Source organism: Danio rerio, chromosome 9 (assembly GCF_049306965.1).
Source record: "Danio rerio strain Tuebingen ecotype United States chromosome 9, GRCz12tu, whole genome shotgun sequence".
NCBI classification, from domain to species: domain Eukaryota; kingdom Metazoa; phylum Chordata; class Actinopteri; order Cypriniformes; family Danionidae; genus Danio; species Danio rerio.
The window spans coordinates 53,897,614-53,922,998 of NC_133184.1; the positions used below are offsets into that span (position 1 = coordinate 53,897,614).

A 25,385-nucleotide genomic window follows, 5' to 3' on the forward strand; every position below is an offset into this window, starting at 1 on the left:
ACCGCAATCTTTGATGGGGTTGAAAGAACTGTGAGCCGGGCTGGTTTTGGTGAGCTCATGGTCAGCATGTTTCACCTTTATAGAGCTTTCCATCAGTCCAGCATTTCTGACATTTATGAAGACCTGAACGCTTTGGGTCAGAGCTTCAGCTTCAGCTTCTCACAGACAGTAAACAACGCTTCAGGACACACAGAAAAGCAAAAGAACAAACACTTAAATAGACCCAAAGTTTTATTGTTTTATACAAATGATGCTGTTTATTTGCAGCACATGCTTTCCTTCTTTTGTTTTTATAGGCTTTTATAAAGTAAATTAAAATAAAAAAAAGTTACAATTAAAATTAATTATAATAAAAATAAGTCAAGTAGAGGAGCAGCAGGGTGGCGCAGTGAGCACAATCGCCTCACAGCAAGAAGATTTCTGGTTTGAACCCCGGTTGGGTCAGTTGGCATTTTTCGTGTGGAGTTTGCACGTTCTCTCTGTGTTGGTGTGGGTTTCCTCTGGGTGTTCCGGTTTCCCCTACAGTTCAAACACATGCGCTGTAGGGGAATTGAGTGAGCTAAATTGACCATGGTGTGTGTGAGTGTGTGCAAGAGTGTGAGTGTTTCCTAGTGCTGGGTTGGGCTGGAAAGGCATCCGCTGTGTAAAACATGTGCTGGATAAGTTGGCAGTTCATTCCGCTGTGGCGACCCCTGATTAATAAAGGGACTAAGCCAAAAAGAAAATGAATAAATGATTGAATAAATGAATATTACTATTTAAGTACAGATCAGAATAAGCATGTTATTTTATTTTACATATACTAAGCCAGTGGTTCTCAAACTGTGGTACATGTACCACTAGTGGTACACGGGCTTACTTCTAGTGGTACGTGGAGAAATAAAATATGTTGTATGTATGCAACATATATTTCAAAAATTCATTCATTTTCTCGTCGGCTTAGTCCCTTTATTTATCCGGGGTCGCCACAGCGGAATGAACCGCTTGTGAATGAAGAGCTTGTGTAGCGAACGCAGACGCGGTTTCGCGTCGTCCGCCTCGGTTTCGGCCCTTGTTTTGACTCTCGAGGCGTGTCCAGCTGAATTCAGCAGCTAGTGCTTTGGGGTTATATAAACAACTAGTTCACCGCGGCAGCGTTCGCGGCAGCCTCGTGTGAAGACCGCCTCGTGTGAAGACCGACGAGGGTAAAGACCATCGACTCTACCTGCGCGACTCCACCGAGCAAAGACACCGACAAAGCACTTGAGTACTTTACTGTTTTGTTTTACTTTACACTTATTTTTTGTTGTCAGTGCACTTTTATTATGTGTTTTCTAATTCCTGTTGTTACTAACACTCGCAAAACACGGGAGGTACGCTGCAGGCGTAATCCTCACAACCTTCGTTCAATACATGTATCTACTATTTCACAACTCTCTCTCTCCGTGGGCCTCTGGAATTGTCAATCAGCTGTTAACAAGGCTGATTTTATTACCTCCATAGCTACATATTCTGACTATAATCTCATGGCTCTAACTGAGACCTGGTTGAGGCCGGAGGACACTGCTACACATGCTACTCTTTCTGCTAATTTCTCTTTTTCCCACACTCCTCGTCAGACAGGGAGAGGGGGTGGGACTGGACTACTAATTTCCAAAGAATGGAAATTTACTCTGATACCGTCCCTGCCAACAATCAGCTCCTTTGAATTCCATGCAGTCACCATTATCCACCCCTTCTACATAAATGTGGTTGTCATCTACCGCCCACCAGGTAAATTAGGTCACTTCCTAGATGAACTGGATGTTCTTCTCTCATCTTTTTCTAATTTTGCCACTCCCTTATTGGTGCTAAGTGACTTCAACATTTACGTTGACAAACCGCAAGCTGCAGACTTTCAGACTTTGCTTGCCTCTTTTGACCTAAAAAGAGCACCTACTTCTGCTACCCACAAATCAGGTAATCAGCTAGACCTTATTTACGCACGACACTGCTTCACTGATCAAACAATAGTAACTCCACTACAAATATCTGATCATTTCCTTCTGTCTCTCAACATCCACATTACTCCTGAGCCGCCACACACTCCAACACTGGTTACCTTTCGCAGAAACCTACGATCTCTCTCACTCAATAGACTATCCACCATTGTTTCAGACTCTCTTCCTCCATCTCGCAAACTCACTGCACTTGATTCGAACAGTGCCACTAATACACTCTGCTCCACACTAGCATCATGTCTAGACCAATTATGTCCTCTTGCATCCAGGCCAGCCCGTGCCAGTCCTCCTGCACCCTGGCTCTCCGATGCTCTCCGTGAGCATCGCTCAAAACTTCGGGCTGCGGAGAGAATTTGGCGGAAAACTAAAAATCCTGCACATCTCTTAACATACCAAACTCTTCTGTCCTCTTTCTCAGCTGAGGTTACTTCTGCAAAGCAGACGTATTACCGTCTGAAAATCAACAATGCCACTAATCCTCGCCTACTTTTTAAAACATTTTCCTCCCTCCTCTATCCTCCTCCTCCACCCGCATCCTCCACACTTACTACTGATGACTTTGCTACATTCTTCTGCACCAAAACTGCAAAAATCAGTGCTCAATTTGCTGCACCTACAACAAACACGCAAGATACAACACCAACACCACACACACTCACCTCTTTTTCTCAGCTCTCTGAGTCTGAGGTGTCCAAACTTGTGCTATTTAGCCATGCAACCACCTGTCCACTCGATCCCATTCCCTCTCATCTCTTGCAAGCCATCTCTCCTGCAGTCATACCAACACTGACTCACATAATTAACACATCTCTTGACTCTGGTTTATTCCCCACTACATTTAAGCAGGCTAGGGTAACCCCACTGCTAAAGAAACCCAACCTGGACTATACGCTACTTGAAAACTACAGACCAGTATCCCTGCTTCCATTCATGGCCAAGATTCTGGAGAAAGTAGTGTTCAATCAAGTTCTGGACTTTCTTACTCAAAACAATCTCATGGACAACAAGCAATCCGGCTTTAAGAAAGGCCACTCAACTGAGACTGCCCTGCTCTCGGTCGTGGAGGATCTCAGACTGGCTAAAGCAGACTCTAAATCATCAGTCCTCATTTTGCTGGACTTGTCAGCTGCTTTTGACACTGTCAACCACCAGATCCTGCTATCTACGCTCGAGTCACTGGGCGTTGCGGGCACTGTTATACAATGGTTCAGATCTTACCTCTCTGACAGGTCATTCAGGGTGTCTTGGAGAGGAGAGGTGTCCAACCTACAGCATCTAAACACTGGGGTACCTCAAGGCTCTGTTCTTGGGCCACTTCTCTTCTCCATCTACACATCATCTCTAGGACCAGTCATCCAGAGACATGGATTCTCCTACCACTGCTATGCTGATGATACCCAGCTATACCTCTCTTTTCATCCTGATGATCCCTCGGTTCCAGCTCGTATCTCAGCCTGCCTGTTGGATATTTCACACTGGATGAAAGATCATCATCTTCAGCTGAACCTCGCAAAAACGGAAATGCTTGTAGTTTCTGCCAACCCGACTCTACACCATAACTTTTCAATCCAGATGGATGGGGCAACCATTACTGCATCCAAAATGGTGAAAAGCCTTGGAGTAACGATTGATGACCAATTAAACTTCTCTGACCACATTTCTAGAACTGCTCGATCGTGCAGATTTGCACTCTATAACATCAGAAAGATCCGACCCTTCTTATCTGAACATGCAGCTCAACTCCTTGTTCAAGCTCTTGTTCTCTCCAAACTGGATTACTGCAACTCTCTACTAGCCGGGCTTCCAGCTAACTCTATCAAGCCTCTTCAACTGCTCCAGAATGCAGCAGCACGAGTCGTCTTCAATGAACCTAAACGAGCACATGTCACTCCGCTGCTCACCCATTTGCACTGGCTGCCAGTTGCTGCTCGCATCAAATTCAAAACTCTGATGTTTGCCTACAAAGTGACTTCTGGCCTAGCACCTTCTTATCTGCACTCACTTCTGCAGATCTATGTGCCCTCCAGAAACTTGCGTTCTGTGAATGAACGTCGCCTCGGGGTTCCATCCCAAAGAGGGAAAAAATCACTTTCGCGAACTCTCACGCTCAATCTGCCCAGTTGGTGGAATGAACTCCCTAACTGCATCAGAACTGCAGAGTCACTCGCTATTTTCAAGAAACGACTAAAAACTCAACTATTTAGTCTCCACTTCCCTTCCTAATCTGCAATTGCCTCTTTGAATATCACACTAACTGTACAAAAAAAAAAAAAAAAAAAAAAAAACTACTAATACTTCCCTTCTTAGACTTTACAGACCTGAAACTTGCCTACAGCACTTATTCATTGTTGCTCTTAGTTGTGTAAATTGCTTCCTTGTCCTCATTTGTAAGTCGCTTTGGATAAAAGCGTCTGCTAAATGACTAAATGTAAATGTAAATGTAAACTTATCAAGCTAGTTTTTACGCAGCGGATGCCCTTCCAGCCGCAACCCATCTCTGGGAAACATTTCAAAAATTAACAAAAATTATTTATATATGAATATGATGACATATAGCCTATATTTCTGAGATCTAGTCAAAATTTCCAGGTGTTGATTAATTGGCTACTTTATGTTAATACTTTACATTAAAGTACAGGAGTTTTTTTTCTATTTTTTTCTTTTTAAGAACAGTAACCTTTCATTTTTAACTTTTAAAATCATTTTATTTATTATAAATATGTATTTTAAATTTATATAAATTATATATATATATATATATATATATATATATATATATATATATATATATATATATATATATATATTTTTTTTTTTTTTTTTTAAGCACAGTACAGTGTTAATGTTTCAACTATTTATAATGTTTAAAGTGGCGGACAATAATAAATATTCTTAATAGTAGGATTTAATCTGCCTCGTTTTTGAACTGTGCAGTGCTGTAGCTGCTTCATCGGTCCTACTATGCTGCTGTATTTCAGTACTGCTCATTATGGTGGTACTTGGAGAGACAATTCTTTTCTGAGGTGGTACTTGGTGAAAAAACTTTGAGAACCACTGTACTAAGCTAAAAGATCACTTTTATAAGTGGCTGTGTGGCAACAGTGTGTGAATATAGCCAACCTTTAATGGTAAAAATGTATTAATTCTATTTTATTTAGTCACACTTATAAAAAACAGTCTGCAGAAACACTTTGATTGACATTCTCTCTTAATACGTGTCATCAGAGGCGGGAAAGCCCCGCCCACTAGTGACCATCTCTACCTCATTTGCATAAACAGCCCTGATTGAGAAGCCGTCATCCGCCATTAGAGTTTTGATCTGCTGAAGATAATGTCAGCTCAGACTAAGAGGCTTATAAATGTGGAGTTTTAAATGAAGCACAAATGAACAGTGACAGGAGTCTCTATAGACTGATGCATTCTCACACACTGACACACACATTTCAGTTTCACACGGATAATGTTTTGATTCTGCCGATGCAGAGATGTTGCTAGCTCCGCCCTCTTTCGAAACAATCTCATATGAATTCAAAGTGACTCACCAAAACACCACAATTTGAATCAAAGTCTAAAAGAGTCAGATTCAGAGAGTTATAAAGTATTATTTGTGTGGTATTTTGAGCCAAAACTTCACACTCACACTCTAAAAGTGTCAGAGACTTGTTTCACACCTTAAAAAATAGGTCTCCTTGAAAAAATCTTTATTTTAAAGATCATAAAAAAAAGAGAAAAAGTTAAAAATCTGAATCTTGTGTGAGCCTTTACATAAGAAGAGGTTTGAGTCTTATGTAATGCTAACTTCATATGTTGGTCTGCTTGTTCAGATTGGTGGCGTTCAGCAGATGTTCAGGGATCAGCAGCCTTTTTTCCTCATCTTCTGGGTTTACCAGCGTTATTTACAACACCGTCTCTGAACCAGGAGCAGACCCTCCTCCAGTCTCCCACCGCCAGACAGTCCCCTAACAAAGGTTCATCAGATACCACTCATATGCATTATGTGTTTGTGTTTATTGTGCTGCAAACATGACAGAAGATCCACATTATACTATAGAAAATCCTATTTCAGAAGATGCATTTTGCATAAATACTGATGAAGAAACATTGCTTTTATATTTCATCTGAAAATAGCTGGAGTCTAGTTATAAACATTTCATTTATGACAATAGTGTATATTATATTAATGAAAGCCCGTTCCTGCCACTGATTAAAATGACAAAATTATTATTTAAATCTCTAAATTGATGCAAACATATGTAACTGAAAACATACATGTTTGATGGTTGATATTTTGTGGAGCAGGGCTGAATACCAATGGAAAAGCAAACTGGAGCTCGACCTCCTCCACACCTTCTCCAGATCAGAGTAAGAAAACCAGCTCAAAACCAGCACTCCACCAGCAAGAGGACAAAACCAAACACACAACAAAAGACAAAAAGGTATTTGTTAATCATTTCTTCAGTAAATTTTTGATGTAGGCATGTATGGATGTCTAAAATCACATGGACGGCATGAGCGCATTGCCTCAGCATTTTTACTTACATCAGAGCCTTACTTGAGTTTAACTTTCCTTGCTCTCACACACAGTAATCTATTTATTTGTTTTACTATTGACCTTATTCTAAAATGCGGAAGTGCGCCTGTTTTCGCGATTGTCTTAGAACTTCCGTTTCAGTCGCCTATGGGAGAAATGACAAGGAATAATAAACGGCAAAAAACGGTCAAACTACTTGCTCTACAAACAAATGTTTGCATGACTACACAGACCAAGTAGAATAATATAACAAGGAAATATCAGTTTGCAACATCAAACAGCGAAACGAGCAGTTTTTAATGTCTAAAAATGAATGGAAGTGAATGAGACCGGAAGTCTCGTGCCAAAAAGATTCAAATGGCTGCGCCCGCTCGTCTGCGGAGAATAAGGTCAATAGGTCTGTTTTGTTATTTTTATTGTTATTTATTTGCTGTTTTGAGAAAATTTGTTACATCTTTAATAGGTGAGTTAATTTTTTTTTTTGTCTTGTATCTGTTTTAGAGACATGTTAAAGGTCTGAAAAAAAATTGTCATGTACACAAACTTTGCACACTGGGTCCGATGATGGCAATGATGCTTTGTTCTCCTGTCTCTTCTCCAAAGTTGAAAAGGAAAGAGGAATAGGCTACATAGTGTGTTCATCGAAAACTGCATAGAGAGGAAGGAGAGGTCTCCTTAAAGGGCCATGACACCCCCCACTTTCGGTTAAAGTCTACTTCAGAATTTTTTCAAAACATGCATGATTAATGGGCGTGGAGCTCCGCAAGCATCGGGCAGGAGTGGGCGTGGCCAGCAGGGGAGAAGGTGAGCGAACAACTGTTGTTGTCAGTTAGCTCACAAAATCCGTGACACAAACTGTGAGGAGACGCATGAGTTTATAGTTCACAAAGTTAAAATGCAAAGAAATGAACAGTGATTTAATGCCCTGCTACATTTGTTATTTGTAATTTCATATACACATAACCACAATTTATATCATTATAAAGATAAGTGTGTTCATGTAAACACTATAAATGAGGACTTCTCCCTCAATCCCCGTATCCAGCAGACTCAGTGCAGCAGGTCTCCTGACCTGTCTATTTTAACCATTAGCCCTGCTGGTAATCTGGAGGATTTAGGCGAACACAGCAGCACGGTGATGTGTCTGAATGTGAACGAACTCCTGATAAAAGACAGCGTCCGCCATGCTCCAATTCTCGTGCTGCTCTCCCGACAGAAATGCTTGCAGCACACAGCTTTGCTGTATGATCGGCCCTGACAAGATCGCGGGGGACAACATGCAACAAACCCCGTGGATCATGGAAACAAACGCATATGAGCCTTCATGAACGGCTAAATACTGTGTGCCGTGGGTCCGTGTCTCACAGCTCGGGCTTGACTCTGGCAGGTCTGGCAGGTCTCATGAATAATTAAGCAGCCGGCTCTTCTCATAGGATAAGAAAACTCTGCTATGAATAATAATGAGAAACCGACGCGTCATCATTGCACTTGCAGTACTGTGCTACGTCGCTGATTTTGATCCCGCCCCAAAAATCATTTTAAACCCGGAAGCTGAAATTACCTGACAAAAGCTCAAAATGATCCAGTTTTCCCCACAATTAAAGCTGACAGGTGCTAACATTGCCTTAACTGATGCTCAACACACACAAATCTGTTAATATAAAAAAAAAAGTTCTCCAGGGTGTCCTGAACCTTTAAAGATCTCTGCTGAATTATTCCAAAATGTAAAGTTTACTTAATACTGAAAAACCAAACTTGATTTGATTTTTTTAATGATGGACAAAAGTTTTGCAGGCTGTGTGAATTTGTTTTTTAACGTGAAAATTCCGTACAAAAATTGTAATTTAGTGTGCAATAACCTTAACTCTGCTCTTCCTGGCAGAAGCTGTGCAGTAAATCGTCAGGCGTCTCCATCAACAGCGACAGCCAATCAGCTTCCAGCTCTGACATCTCCACTGATGCCCTCAGCAGTTCAGACTCTGATGACCTGGAGGATGAAGATGATGATGATGAGGAAGATGATGATCAGAGTGATGACAGTGTGGACTCTGAAAAGTGTGGAAAAGAGCAGAAAGCTATCCGCAAGGTATGTGTGGTTTTGTTTTATTAGCCAAAACTAAACTAAAAACTAAATAAAATATGAATGCAAATTAGAACCTAAAGCTGTTTAAAATAAAGTACTAAAAAAGCAGGTCATCAGTTTATATTAAAGTTTCATTTGTTAAGATTTAGTTCCCAAAAACTTCCAATGAAATAATACTATCAAAACAAATAATAATTAATCATTATTAAAGTCAGAATCATTTTATATTATTATCATCCTTATTATTATCCTTATTATCACGATTATCATCATCATCATCATCATCATTATTTTTATTATTATTAATATTTAACTTGTAATGAAAGGTGCAATGAACTAGCATGAAATAATGTTAAACAATATTTTTATTTACAAATATTAACAAAACATAATAAATACTGTACAAAGTGTTTTGCTTATTGCAACATGGAGCTATAGGTTGTGTAAACTAAATGAACCCTTTTGGAAAGTGTTTCCAGTATATTACAAATAGAATTAAATATCATAAAATTACTGTATAATAAAATCTGAAAATATATTAGAAGTTTAATGATATTAATTTAATAAAAATCATTTAAAACACATTAATGGTGTTCAAGTAACCTTTAAAGCAACACTTGAATATTAATGAGCCACATTAAAGAAAACCATGTAGTTTACAACAAAAAATGCCAAGATATTAATAATCTATTTTAAACGCAATGGTGAACAACGTTTGTAAATGTGTATTAAACATTTATATGATTTTATTACATCCACTATTATTTGTTGTATAAATGCAATATCACATGAATAGCAATGTGATATGACTGTATATCGGCACTGGTGGGAGACGTGCGTTGGCACGAGGCCACAGTCCAAGTGTTTTAGGGTGCTTTCACACTAGCACTTTTGGACCGCACCCGGTTTCATTTTTTTGACTATAGTATGGTACGTTAAGCTAGTGTGAACGTGTCTTCTAAACTCGAGTGCGCACCCGTGAACAATACCTGAGTCCGCCTGAAAGAGGTGGTCTGGAGTACGGATAATGCGAACTCTGGTATGATCACTTCTTATGTGAATGCAATCGTACCAAACAACGGAAGTAAACCGCCAACTGTAAAACGAACTATTGTTTTCATAACGTTAGTTTGTGTTTGTGTGTGACTGTGTCACGTTTCGTACCTTGGTAACACGTGCGGGACTGAGCCAGGGCAAACACAGTGATACACAGTGAAAATGTCTGCTTGAGTCGCTTTCTGTATGTCCAAAACCAAAAGCTTCAGTTAAAGCAGAATGACCGCGATGTGCGGACGTCTTTCCATTTCGGTGCTTGCTTTCGTGACCATCACCTAGCAACGGCCATAAACAAAACAGCAGCTCGATGACGTAAGCGTACCGGGGTTCAGAAGGAAAAAAGACAGTGTGAACACAAACCAACCGAGGAGGTGGCAAGGGGAAACAATCGAACTTGGGTACGGTCCAGGCAAATGAACCAAGTGTGAAAGCACCCTTAGTGTCCCACCAGTGATGATATACAGCCATTTCACACTGCTACGAGTGTTATATTGCATTTATACATCAGTTGAACGGTATAATCATGTATATAAAAAAGAAAATCAAACAAGGAGTCTCAAAAACCCTTTTACATGAGGAACTACTTTCTTCCGCCATTCATTCACATCTGCAGCTGACGTCAGAACAGCAGAAGCACAAAAGTCATTTTAGAGCTAGTGTTTGAATGATTCTCTAGCGTAATGTCTAAAGTGATGACAAAACAGGAGATTTGCTCACAGTTTAAGACTATAAGGCTGAAGGGCATGAAGTGCCATCAGTCTACACATATTAACCGTCTTTGCTCTGCTCAGTATGACAGGCTGATGGCCGCCAATGCTCCAAAATTATATTTAATATAAGCACTATCCTTCTTAATAAACTGCATAGTTGCAATCTAAACAACTACATTCTCGACTAAAAAAGCCTCAAAAGTACATTATGTTGCCCAACAGCAGGAATATTTGTCAAACTGTAGTGAGTTTATTGATCTGCTGTCACTCTACAGTAAATGGGCAGAGTAATACACAAGGGTGAAGAGGCTGTATGAGTTCTGATTAGTGATGATTATTATTACACCGAAAGGGTGCGTTTGTAACCGATTAATGGTATCAGTTAAAAGATTAAAAAATAATATTTTATATATTTTTAGAGTTTGGCTGCATAAGGGACCGATTGATTGCACTTTTTTGCGTTAAGAGGGGCATCTTTTGAATAGTTTACTAAAAGCCGCAAGTGTTTTGCACACGGCTCATCTTAGAGCAGCAGTGTGTGTGTCGTCAAGACAACTACTGAGAACTTGTAGGAGATGTAGGAGAGACTAGTGCTCGCTGTTTCAAGTTATCCAGAGATGTATGAAATTACAAATCTTGAATGTTACAATTGTAACAACATAGACAGCAACACTCTTGCACGATCAATACCCAGCTGATTCAGTCATTTTCTAGTGACATAAAAAAGAGGCATAAAAGTCAGTGTGTGCGCCTCACCTTTCTGAAATGGGAAAGCGCGTTTGCTGTGATCGGCCCCTTAATGTGCAATTGCAACTCACATTTGTTAACTCGTGGGACGATAACGTATGACCACATGTGCCTACAGACATATTTGCAAAAGAAGCAAAATGGAAGAAGAATATTGCTGTTTGATTCAGACGAGTTGATGCCAAACCAGCGCTGATGCTGATGGCCTCCTGGGTCTGCGTCATAAGCACAACAAATAGGCTTTAGCTTTCATTTTACAGCTTATAAAGCATGTATGCACATTAATACAATATCATATTTAAACAACAAAACTGTTTACAAAAAGTCAACATATGCGCGCGTTGTCATTGTCTTTTCATTACGCAGCGCGCGCATTTGAACCGCGAGTGAGAGAGGAAACCACATATCAAGACATAGGGCTCTATTTTGACGGTCAATGCGCAAAATGGCAAAGTGCAGGGCCCAAACACTTTCAGGGTGTGACAGAATCCATATTTGCTAATTTAGGATGGGAAAATCCACTTTGTGCCATGGCGCATGGTCTAAAAGGGTTGAGTTTATTTTCTTAATGAGTTATAGGTGTGTTTTGAGAATAAACCAATCAGAGTCTCGTCTCCCATTACCTTTAAGAGCCAGCTGCGTCGCGCCATAAGCGCATTTGCTATTTACATGACGTAAAGTAAGTGGAAGTGGAAAAACTGAGCATTTCACAAGCAAACAGTTAACAGTTTTTTTTTTTTTTTTTTTTTTTTTTTTTTTTTACATAAAACAGTTAAACAGAGCATCTACTGAGTGAAAATGAGAGATAATGGAACTACTTTCACTTTCGCTCTTGGATAGGGAAACCTTTACGCACAGACATCAATTAGCCTATTAATAAATAATTTTGTTTGTTAAGCGCAAATATTCGTTTCAAAACTATTTCTAAATTCAGTTCTAATTTCCAGCAAACAAATAAATGAACAATAATAACGAAGTGTGCTCAAAAACCTGAGTTATATCCTAAAACACATGCTGTGCCCCATATGGTCTAAAACCTGCAGGTGGGCAAATCTAAGCTTGTTTTTAATAAAAAAATTATAAATATGGATATAATTAATAATACTGCTAATAATAATAACATTATACAAAAGTTAATTGTCATTAATGAAATGATAAAGCCTCGCGAGGTGAAGAAGTTAAAAAACAGTGGTTTTTAAATTTATGTAGGCTAGAAAATAATATGTTTTGTAATATTTTAATCCTTTAAATATAGCCCTATTCTTAATATTTGAATTTTTTTATATGTAAAGATATTTGCTATTGCTCTACATCTTGTGTGTAGGCTATTAAGCAGTGTGTAAGCGAGGCGCAACTCTGCGCTGGACTTTCGACCGGGTTTGTTTTGGTCTAATGATAAATCTATTATAGTTTCTTAAAATAGCAACGCGCCAGCAGTGCGCCTCAGAACGCCTCCCTTTTTAGACCAGAACGCCTATGGGCGCACATATGAGCGCAAATGCATTTGCTAATTAAACAGCGTGGCGCAACGCCTCAAAACGACTCTTGCGTCAAGCTGAAACTACCAAACAAGTATTGCGCTGCGCCTCGCGCCCCATTGCGGGTTTATTATAGGGCCCATATTCTTAAAAATAATGATTTCTATTAAAAATGTAAAATGGTTTTGTGATATAAAAATAACAGCGGGGCATTAAATAAATGCATATTTTCCGTGGAGCGAGCAATTTGAGGAAGTCTGCTATTTTTATTTGACGGAAGAATAAAAACATATGATTGGAAAAAAACAGCCTATGCCGGTTCTTAAAAAAGCTTCAGTCAGTGTTATCATTCTGTAATCTAAATTAATCAATTAAGTGAAAATAATTTAGGGAAGGCCAATTTATTTTATTCATTTTATTTAGTTCATTCTGTTTTTCTATGCTATTGGAAACACTGCAGGTGCGTGATGCTGTTTTGTTATTTTCTGTTATTAATATGTTAAAAGAAGAGCATGTTAAAAGAAATCAGTATTTTAAAATGCAATATTTAATGTGTCAGACACAAAATAGACACGGAAATATTTTTTTTTTTAATTTTACATTAATTTGACCAGTTAACCGTTAATATCCAATTAACGAGTGGCGGTTGTCGCTTAGCAACATTAGCTAAAATGAGCATCCCTGATGATATCGCAGAATGTCACACAGCTATCAGCCAATCAGATTCAAAAACCAGACAGAACTGTTGTGTGTGTATAATATGTATATATGTGTGTGTATATGTGTGTGTGTGTGTGTGTGTGTGTGTGTGTGTATATATATATATATATATATATATATATATATATGTATGTATGTATGTATGTGTGTGTGTGTGTGTGTGTGTGTGTGTGTGTGTGTGTGTGTGTGTGTGTGTGTGTGTGTGTGTGTGTGTGTGTGTGTGTGTGTGTGTATATATGTATTATTATTATTGTTATTATTATTTTATTTTTTTAATAAAACAGTATATATTTTGCTTGCCCAGGATGAAATGCACACAGACAGGAAGCAGAACTACCACACTTTAGGGAAGCAAACACAGGATCTTCAGAGTTCATTAAAGCTGTCGAAACACATCCAGGCCTTCAGACCCACAGAAGAGTCAAGCAAACACACCAGTGTCATTCAGCCCACAGGGTTAGCAGTCAGTGCTAAACCACTGGCTCTAGTGACGAGACACAGAGACACCCCGTCCCATAAAGACTCAAACACTGACCTGCAGCCATCACCTCCTAAACAAGCCGCTTCTAGCCCTACAGCAAAAACACCGTCTGTGTGTTCCTCTCCTACACCTCCGGCCTGCGGATCCAGGAATAACCTCAGCCTGAGCCTTCACCACTTCAGCAAACAGGTGATTGAAACAGAGAGATGGAAAGAAAACTTCATTGAACATGTACACATAGACATTTCCTATATACTATATAGCTGCAGGTTAACAGTGGGGAAAATAAGTATTGAACACGTCATGTTTTTTCCTGGGAATAATATTCCTGAAGGAGCTTTTGACACGGAACTTAAGAAGATTTTGGTAAAAACCCAAACAATACAAACATACAAATAAAACAAAACAAACAAATCTGGATCCGAGTTGTGTGTAATAACAATGAAATGACAGAAAGAGAAACTGCTGAACTACTGAAATGTGTTTAACACTTTATATTAAAGGCTGTTTTGGTGTTGCAGCTTAAAGACGCCTCTCATATAGAGAATGAAGCCTTATGCATTTCTCAGGTGTCAGTTTTACCCAGACTTGAGTGTCAAAATCTTGATGCTCCTGTGGGTCTCGTCTATCAAATCTGATCTTTATTTTGTGTTTTCAATTGGATTGGAGTCAGGTGATTGGCTGGGCCATTCTACAGCTTGATTTTGTTTCTCTGAAAGCATCTGAGAGTCTCCTTGGCTGTGTTTTGGATCATTGTCTTGCTGAAATGTCCACCCTGGTTTCATCTTCATCCTCCTGCTAATGTAGATGTTGGACTGAAGCAGCTGATATTCATTTACACTGAGGAGGGCCAGAGGGTTGCTGAAGAACTACTGAGAGATTTAAGCTGCTGTCTGGGCTTTCACTACACCTTTCTACACCTCCCTTTCTTCATGTGTTCAATATCTTTTTCCTGCATCATTTCATTTTATTACACATTACTTCATTTGTAAACTAATTAGTTTAGTTTTCTTTGTATATATGGATTTCTTTGGTTGTTACCAACATCTAGTGAAAATATCAAGTCAACGACACCTTTAGAAATATGTTTTCTGAGATAAATGGTGACGTGTTCAATACTTATTTTCCCTGCTGTATAATAACTTTAACTGTTAAAAAAGCTACATTATCAGTTACTATTTAACTAAAGTAATTAGTGACTATTGTATATGTTGTGTGTGTGTGTGTGTGTGTGTGTGTGTGTGTGTGTGTGTGTGTGTGTGTGTGTGTGCGTGCGTGCGTGCGTGCGTGCGTGCGTGCGTGCGTGCGTGCGTGCGTGCGTGCGTGCGTGCGTGCGTGCGTGCGTGCGTGCGTGCGTGCGTGCGTGCGTGCGTGTGTGTGTGCGATTGTGGTATTTCAGGGGTCTTAAACTCAAGTTGTCAATCATTGCTGTGGCTAAAAAAATCATAGAAGGGTCATTTTAACATTCAAGCACAGAAAGAAAGTGCAAACCTAATGTAAAATAAAGTCTCAATTTGCAATAATTTTCCATTAATTTATGTTAATAATTTGTTTTTATTTGTTTGTTTGTTTCTTTTTAGTTTTATTTATTTATTATTTGTTTTAGTTTTGTTTGTTTATTTATTTATTTTTTATTCATTCGTTTATTTAAATATTTGTATTTATTTATTTTTATTTTTTATTATTATTCATTTATTTATTTATCTTTTTTTTAAAATAATTTTTATTTATTTATTTTTATATTATTTATTTTATTTATTTTTATTTTATTCTTATATATATATATATATATATATATATATATATATATATATATATATATATATATATATATATATATATATATATATATTTATTTATTTTTTTATTTTATTTATTTATTCATTTATTTAATTCTTACATTAATTCTTTATTTATTGTAGAATCTAGAAAAATGGTAAATATGAACCAACACAACTGTCAATTTTCATAATAATAATGAATGTTTTAATAATCAGATCATATTAAAATGATTTCTGAAGAATGATTTGACGCTAAAGGCTGGAGTAATGATAATAAAAAATGAGGCTTTGAATCACATAAATAATTACATTTTTAAATATATCCAGACACAAAACAATAATTGTAGATTGCAATAATATTTCACAACATCACTGCAACTTTGCAGATAAAATATAATCTTTTAAAACCTTATTTGATCAGTAAGTCTTTACAATTTGCATAATTCAGTTCCACACTTTATTATGAGAACAATTTTGTGCAATATAATAAATTCAGCAAGATATTACTTTCATATGTGTTCCAGTATTCATGCGTATGAAGGCAGCATTCACTGATTGACAGCTCAAATAAATAACAGCATCTCTCTTTCCTATCAGCCCTCGCTACCTCAGGATCTGAAAAATGAAGTACAGAGAATCCAAAATCTTCCATGCAGCAATCCATTCCTCAAAACTCTTCCTACCGAGAATAATCATCATCATCCTGGTGAAGTACAGGAGGCTCCTCTCGCCCTCATTACTAACCCTCGCTCCCATAAACCACTGCTGAAAGCCACAAATCCAGCAATTAGCAGTCCTATTAATCTCAGTACTACAACACGCAGCTCTGCTTTACCCAAACCTGGCCAAAAAACAGGACAGAGGATTATAAAGAGGGAGAGAATCTCATTGGCGGAGAGCATTATTGGGGCGGAGTCTGAGCTCATGAATAATAAAGACTCTGATGACTCGTTAATGGAGGACGAGGATGGAAATGACGCTTCAGATGACAGTGTTTCAGGTCAGTGGGACGTTTAATTATTCAGGGTCCGGTTATAAAACATTTGAAGGTGAAATTATAAGTTTGTAATTACATTAAATTAAAATGTGTTTAAATTTTTTTGTTAAAAAAGCCCTTTGGGAAATGTTTAAAAGGTTTTAAATTCCACAGGAGGGTGAATAAAAAATACAAAATAGGAACTAAATTACAAACTGTGTTTGGAATCATTCTCTTAGGTCACACTTTATTTTGATGGTCTGTTTGTTGAATTTAAGTTGCATTGCATCTACATGCCAGCTAATTCTCAATAGATTATAAGTAGACTGTAAGGTTGGGGTTGGGGTTAGGGTTAGTGTAAGTTGACATGTACTTGCAAAGTTTCTTAAAGTCAGTTAAATGTCTGTTGAAGGAGCAGTATCAGCAGATATTAAGCAGACAGTCTATTAATACTCAAATGGACCATCAAAAGTGTTGGACCATAAAGTGTTACCTTTTGTTACTTCTCTCAACATTAAAAATGTCCTCACTAGTCTGTATTGGCCCTTTAATAGTACATTTTAATAATTGTATTTTTCATGCAAGATTCTTTGACTTAGTTGATATTTAAAAGACGATCCATACACTCACTGGCCACTTTATTAGGTACACCTTATAGTACTGTTTTGGAATCCTTTATTTAATGCCATTAATCCTTCATGGCACAGATTCAACAAGGTACTAGACATATTCCCCAGAGATTTTTCTCCATATTCACATGATAGCATCACACAGTTGCTGCAGATTTGTCGGCTGCACATCCATGATGTCAATCTCCCGTTCCACCACATCCCAAAGGTGCTCTATTGGATTGAGTCTGGGGACTGTGGAGGCCATTTGAGTACCGTGAACTCATTGTCATGTTCAAGCATCCAGTCTGAGATGATTAGCGCCTGGTGTGGTCTTCTGCAGTTGCCCATCTTCCTCAAGGTTGGACGTGTTGTGCATTCAGAGATGCTTTTCTGCAGTTTCTGAAATACTCAGACCAGCCTGTCTGACACTAACAACCATGCCACATTAAGAGTCTCTTAAATCCCCTTCCTTCCCCATTCTGATGCTCTGTTTGAACTGCAGCAGATCTTCTTGATCATGTCTACATGCCTAAATGCATTGAGTTGCTGCCATGTGATTGGCTGGTTAGAAATTTGCATTAACGAGCAGTTTGACAGGTGTACCTAATAAAATGGCCTGTGAGTGTATGTTAAAAGTCGAATAGCTAATTGCTTAATGAGTTAAAAAAATTAAATATTGTTTAATAATTGTTTTTGTTTTTTTGCTACATTATATTATTTATTTAAATAAATATATTTGCACACTGAATTGCACTATATATATATATATATATATATATATATATATATATATATATATATATATATATATATATATATATATCTGATCCGGTACCTGATTTAACCGATCCTCCTCCTCAAATACCCTCCTCCCCTGTCCTCTGTTCACCCCCCCACCCCCTCACTTTCGTCGTTTATCCGCAACACCCCTCTGCCATTCAATGCACCCCGCCATCTGCCATACAATGTGTGATGAATGACACAATTAGGTCAATTAAAGTTGTTTCATAAGTGATGAGTTGTGGACAATTAACAGATTTTCTTCTGTTTATTGGTGTGAAGGTGCTTAATATAGTCTGTCTTATTAAGAAAAACTGTAAACAATTTCATATTATTTTCTTCTAGACTCTGACAGCAACTTAGAGAGTGATTCTGACGATGAAGAGCTGGACACAGATGTAGAAACGGACAGAGCGCCACTCAAACGCAGCAAATCCTCAGCATCTGTGCTAGACTCCTCCTACAACACTAGCCCCACCCCGCTCAATCTGCAAGTTCATAAGACCTCCATCGCAGCCACGCCCACCATTGTGACCAGCTCTGGGAATTCAGCCAATCACAATTCATCGTTCTCGCCTTACAGTGTGACCACACCCCCAGGTAGTGATTACTTCATTTCGACGGCAATGGTGCAAATACAGTACTGGCCAAAAGTGCAGGATAATTACTATTATTTTAATGTTTTGAAAGAGGACTCTTATGCTTGATTCACACCAAATACAAAGAGAACATCGCAACACTTGCTCCAGATTATTTGCAGGATGTTTTTTTTTTTTTGCTTTGCACACATTTGTTTTATGAGCAGAAGATGCAATTGAGGTGAATACTGCAAGTTTACCATACATTTAATGCCATTTGCACTGCCTGGTTGAATTTAGCCTTTATTTGTGGTTTGCATTAACTTTGTTTGTCATCTACTCGTCCAAATATTAAAATTAGAAGAGACCAAGAGAATATTTTTAACAAATTCATTCATTTTCCTTCGGTTACCACAGTGGTATGAACCGCCAACTATTCCGGCTTATGTTTTATCCAGCGAATAGCCTTCCAGCCGCAACCCAGTACTGTGAAACTCCCATACACACTCATTTACACACACAAATTGAACTAAATTCACCGTTGTGTATGTGTGTGTGTGTTTGAATGTGAGAGTTTATGCGTGTGTCCCAGTACTGGGTTGCGGCTGGAAGTGCATTCCCTGCGTAAAATATATGCCGGAATAGTTGGTGGTTCACTCTGCTGTGGTGACCCCTAAGAAATAAGAGACTAAGCCAAAGGAAAATGATTGAATGAATAAAAAATGAATGCTGTTTTTTTTTTTACTTTTAACAATCAAAGAATTTAGAAAAAGTTTATACAAAAACATTACACCAATAATGACGTCATGTTCAACCATAGACTGTAAAAGATATGGACTTAGTATGCGTGACGTTACCCATAGGTTTCTGAAGAACGCAAAAGAAGCTACAAGTAGGCGTGGCCATCCTTCGCCATTTTTTCGCGCGTCATCGCACCAACCAGGGGATACCAAATAAGGGCAAAGAGGCGGAACGTGAGTGGAGCTACAGGTGCCTGCTAGCATTTTGCTTACCCAGGCTTTTCTTTGGGAGAAACGCTTAATGCTTCACAGTGTTTACTCCAGGATTTTTTCCAACTGTGGCGGCAGGGTTTTTTTGACACAGATCTACCAACTACCTGCGGCGTTATTTCAATGACAAATGTCGTGAGCGCAGTATTAGAAGTCGAGATCGTATTTATGTAATAACCTACAGCATGCGGATCTCTTTGCTTGCGCGCAGATTTCCTCTGATCGTGCACAAAACTTCTTGCACGCCCTCAAATATAAGCCGCTTCAAGAGCGCGCAGATCTTGTGCGCTCTAAAATAAATGCTCCTAAAGTGTGATTTAGTGCGTTTATGTAACGAGTATGTCTTCAGCATTTATTAGATTTGCTAGAAATATTTCTGAATGTCTCTAATAGACCTACGGAGCGATATTAATGCATCCTGAAGTAAAGTGAAACGGCTATATGTCGTGTTTGCTGGCCTCAGTCTGTCAGCACGTAACCTTAACAGGGTAAATAAATAATGCACAGTGCTACTACAGTTACAGAGAAGTTCGCTCTGTTATAATTCACTCATCTTTTAATAGGTTTTGGTGCAATTATTACCCGCTAATAAAAAAAAAATGTTTTGAATAAGAAGATGTAATGTAGCCGTTGCAGGATGAATTTGGTCGTGGCGCCCCGCCATGGAAGAATGAATGTAGCTGAAACAATGCTTCATTACCTGCTACTCGTTTGTGTTCTGACCACATGTGCTTGGTTGTACACTTTATCAATAAAGTGTTTAGACTTTTAAAAACACTGCTTTAATACATTGAGCCACTGAGCATAGAGATGGTATAAGTATATTATTTCACTCACCTGACAAATAGAGGCCATTTGAATGTTTTATGAGCACAATTAAGTGCACACAGCATGTCATATTATCTGATAATTGTAGGAAATAATTCAAAAAAGCAACTGACTGTGTAAAGAAACATAAAAGGCAACAAAAATATGATGAAAATGCAGAGTTCAGCACTGGCACATGCACACATAGGGCTCAACCTGTGCAGTGCACATGCCCCTTTTAGTCTTGGATAGAAAGTGCCCTTCCAAAATGATCAAAAGTGCCCCCACGACACAACCCCCCCCCTTCGCTCTTTAAAAATTTTCTCCTGCACATGCCCTTTGGACAGGGAGAGTCTCTGCACGGGCCTGGTTCAGCGGCTAATCAGCCGGAATCAGCTGAGGTGAAGTGACTGCTGAGACCAGCGAGACTTAGCTGTCATTTAAGTGGCCACACCCTTAATTTTTTTACAGTTGTCATGGAGGGTAATATTAGCTATATGAATCAAAATCGATCTTTGTACCAGGCTGTAAACACATTTTTTTCTACTGTAAAGTTGGCCATTCTAACAGTGAGCTCAATAGAAATGTGCTCTATATTAGTTACTTCCGTATTTGCTTCACGAGGGAGAGTGGGAGGTTGCTGCTTGTGTTAAATTGAAGGATTAAGCTTAAAGTTGAACTTTGTGTGACAGAAATAAATGACACTTTAAAATATAATCGACTGGAATGTATTGTTAATTCTCAGTATTACTATATTTATTGTGTACTTGTTTCTTGCGATTTATATATTTGTTGATCTGTCTCTAGGTAAAAGAAGAAGAGTCACAGATGAATCTGCATTACGAAAACCTCTAGAATATGGGTGAGTTCTTACTTTTAGGATTATTGCTGTCATACCTTCACATTTCAATTCACTTTTATTTTGTTTTTTGCATTATATTTACAATAACCTTTAAGGGTTAGAAAATGTAAACTATCCCACCCTCAATTTACTCACCCTCAAGGCACAGAGGTGTAGATGAGTTTCTGTTTTCAGTTGAATGCAATGAGAGTTTTTTATTATTATTTTGGGCTTTTCTTGCTTTAAAAGGGCAACAGTTGGTTTATTTTTAGCAGTAATCCAAAATATGTCCTATACAGTGCATCCATCCATAATAACAAATGTCTCACGCAGCTCCAGAAGGTTAATGAAGGCCTCTTGTAGCAAATCCATGCATTTTTCTTGGGAAAATATCCATATTTAAAACTGTTTTGTGTAACATTCATCATTTTCTTCTTTTGAGGTTCATTTTTTGCTGCATTAGTGCCACCAGCTGGACAGGAGAGGGTTTTTCTAGCTTTTAGGTGTGAAACGCAAGCACAGTCGCAACAAACATGAAGTTGCAAGTAATAAGACACAAACAAACACTCTTGTCTAGTTTTAATTACAAAAATGCTTGGATTCTCTAAAGGAGACCTTTATTAACCCCTGGAGCCATTGCTGTTTTACTATGTTTTATCACTGTATATCATTATGTATTCATTTAGTCGTTTTCCTTTGGCTTACTCCCTTTTTTCATCAGAGGTTGCCACAGCGGAATGAACCGCCAACTATTTCAGCATTCACATTTACACACAGACACATACACCACGGCCAATTTAGTTTATTCAATTCACCTATAGCGCATGTGTTTGGACTGTCTGGGAAACCCACACCAACACGAGGAGAACATGCACAGAACTGACCCAGCCAGGACTCGAACCAGCAACCTTCTTGCTGTGAGGTGACAGTGCTAACCACTGAGCCACCGTGTCGCCTAGTGCTAAACAATTACAGCAATAAAGTGGCTAAATGGAAAATTGCTAATAACAAATAGTTGGACAAACATGCTTAGATCAGATCAGCCTGTGGATTACTTACTTATAGCTTATAGATTACTTATAGATTACTTATATATTTTATTTATGCATGATTAATGCATCTTGCTTATTAATGAAAGCTTTTTCTGTGTGCAGGTGGCAGAGAGAGACACGCATCAACAGCATATCTGGCCATTTGCGTGGAGAAGTGGCGTATTTCGCTCCATGTGGTAGAAAACTCAGACAGTACCCGGATGTCATCAAGGCAAGAAAAAAAAAACACCTAAAAGTTCAAATCTGTCTGTATTTGTTAGATATATAGACTCGTTTTGATGCAGCTTTATTTATCTTTGCTTCTCACTCCTCACAGTATCTGACCAGAAATGGAATAAGTGACATTACACGCGATCATTTCAGCTTCAGTGCTAAAATAAAGGTTGGAGACTTCTATGAAGCCAGAGATGGACCACAGGTAATTTCATGTCATTTCAACAGACTTTTAAGACTGCTTTAACAATTGACTGGTGATTTGATTTATTTTTTCACAGTTTTATAATAAAACAATAAACAATAATAATAGTAATAATAATAATAATAATGATTTTTTCCCCCAAAAAGCAGGACTTGTTTTATTCTGTTTAGCTTTGTTGTTTTTGTATTTATTTCCTATTATTATAAAAAAATAATAATAATCAGATGTTTTTGTTGTTGTTATTATTATTATTATTTATTATATATATGTATTTTTGTTGTTTTTATCATTTGTTGTTGTTATTGTTTATATATATATATATATATATATATATATATATATATATATATATATATATATATATATATAATTATTATTATGTATTAACGCTTAAAATCTTATTTAAATTATGTATTTAATTGTTTTTTGTTTTTAATTGTATATTTATGATTGAAATATTTTTGCCATGAAAATAGCGTTAAGAAGCTGACAAAATAATAATAATAATAATAATCAGATTTTTTTGTTGTTGTTATTATTATTATAATTTATTATATATATTTTTTTTCTTGTTGTTATCATTTGTTGTTGTTATCATATATATATATATATATATATATATATATGATTATTATTTTGTATTAACGCTAAAAATCTTATTTAAATTATGTATTCAATTGTTTGTTGTTTTTAATTGTATATTTATAATTGAAATATTCTTGCCATGAAAAAAGCGTTAAGTAGCTGACATGCCATAAATAAAAATATGCATTATATTATATTTTATAATTTCTTCAATTTACGGCAAGAATAATAATGAAAATACAAATTGAGTTGGTAAATTGTTGTTGTCATCTCCAGGGGTTGCAGTGGTGCTTGTTGAAAGAGGAAGAGGTCATCCCTCGTATCCTAGCGATGGAAGGTCGTCGGGGTCGTCAAAAGAACTCATCAGGCGGTCCCGCAGGTGACCCAGTTCAGTCCCGCAAAAAAGGCAGAGCGGCGGACGACACTGAAGCTGATCATCTCAGCAACTCTGAAGCTAAAATACTACGCAAACTGGAGGCCCAGGGTACAAAAAGCTTTTAACTTTTTCATTTTTTTACAGACATCAAACAAACAAAACCTGTTTCACACATATACATTTATGTTCTATAAAAATATATGCATACTATAAAAATAAAATACAAATAAGTAAAAATATTAAGTATACATAAAAGGAAAGAAAGTAATAAGGCAGGGTACTGCTTTGACATTAATTATGAAATATTGTAGCATTGTACATTTTTTCTACACTGTTTTTTCAGTGTTTAACAGCTAAGAATCGGCACAAAGAGGTGGTTTTAGGACTGGCTGATAATATGATAACTATCATTACATAATTTTCCCAAATAGTAATAATAATTGTAAATTAAATTTACAAACTAGAGAAACACTGTGCTATTGCATTGGTTTACTTTTGATTTACTCTAGTACAAGCAACTTAAAAACAAATCACTGTTCTCCAATAACTTGGCTATTTACCCTAGTCTAGTAACCCTTGCCTAGTTAGCCTAATTAACCTTGAAATGTCTTTAAATTGCTATATATATATATATATATATATATATATATATATATATATATATATATATATATATATATATATATATATATATATATATATATATATATATATACAGTATATAGCAATTACCGGCCACTTTATTATTATACTTGTCCAACTGTTGTTGGGGCCAGACGGGTTGGTCTGAGTATTTTTCTGATCTACTGGGATTTTCATGCATTACCATCTCTAGGGTTTACAGAGAATGGATAGCAAAAGAGATCAACGTTTCAGGCTGGTGGTGGTGGTGTAATGGTGTGGGGGATATTTTCTTGACACACTTTGGGCTCATTAGTACCAATTGAGCATCATGTCAACGCCTGAGTATTGTTGCTGACCATGTCCATCCCTTTATGACCACAGTGTTCCCATCTTCTGATGGCTACTTCCAGCAGGATAACGCACCATGTCATAAAGTCATCTCAGACTGGTTTCTTGAACATGACAATGAGTTCACTGTACTCAAATGGCCTCCACAGTCACCAGAATTCAATCCAATAGAGCACCTTTGGAATGTTTTGGAGTGGGAGATTCACATCATGGATGTGCAGCTGACAAATCTGCAGCAACTGCGTGATGCTATCATGCCAATATGGAGCAAAATCTCTGAGGAATATTTCCAGTATCTTGTTGAATCTAAGCCATGAGGGATTAAGGCAGTTCTGAAGGCAAAAGGGGGTCCAACCCGGTACTAGCTAGGTGTACCTAATAATGTGGCCAGTGAGTGTATATCTTTTGGCATAAGAAAATAAAAAACAATAACATTAACTAGAACAGAAGGAGTACAAATGCTATTTCATAATTTATAATACAATTTCACCCAGAAAGCATAAGAACAAAAAAAGTGGGCTCCACAACCCAGCATTCACCAATCCAGCCCATGAGGAGTTACAAATCAGCATTACCAGTAAAAGGCCCAGTTTGATTCCATGTTTTAAAAAATATCTTTTGTTTAATTTCTATATTTTATAGTGATCTTATTTTTTTGTCTGCTGAGCTGTAGGTTGATGGATCATTACTAATCTCTGCTTTATTTGTCAGAAATTGCACGTCAGGTGGCTCAGATGAAGCTGATGCGGAAACTGGAGAAACAAGCTCTGGCACGAGCAGCAAAAGAGGCCAGGAGACAGCAAGGTGAGCCGG

At 37.6% G+C, this 25,385-nt stretch overlaps 1 protein-coding gene across 25 annotated transcripts in view; it reads left to right on the plus strand.

The window, feature by feature from the left end:
• baz2bb (bromodomain adjacent to zinc finger domain, 2Bb) overlaps positions 1-25,385 on the plus strand; it is a 131,997-nt gene that overhangs the window by 65,745 nt on the left and 40,867 nt on the right. For 11 of the 25 annotated variants that reach the window (XM_073913255.1, XM_073913265.1, XM_073913262.1 and 8 more), the window contains 11 exons: positions 5,804-5,947; positions 6,279-6,415; positions 8,393-8,596; positions 13,609-13,974; positions 16,164-16,566; positions 18,279-18,533; positions 21,136-21,190; positions 22,324-22,432; positions 22,538-22,639; positions 23,501-23,708; positions 25,284-25,376. In XM_073913255.1, coding sequence (XP_073769356.1) covers positions 5,804-5,947; positions 6,279-6,415; positions 8,393-8,596; positions 13,609-13,974; positions 16,164-16,566; positions 18,279-18,533; positions 21,136-21,190; positions 22,324-22,432; positions 22,538-22,639; positions 23,501-23,708; positions 25,284-25,376 — 2,076 coding nt within the window. The remainder of the gene's footprint in view (positions 1-5,803; positions 5,948-6,278; positions 6,416-8,392; positions 8,597-13,608; positions 13,975-16,163; positions 16,567-18,278; positions 18,534-21,135; positions 21,191-22,323; positions 22,433-22,537; positions 22,640-23,500; positions 23,709-25,283; positions 25,377-25,385) is intronic. The other 14 variants (XM_073913272.1, XM_073913276.1, XM_073913269.1 and 11 more) reach the window with 3 other exon arrangements.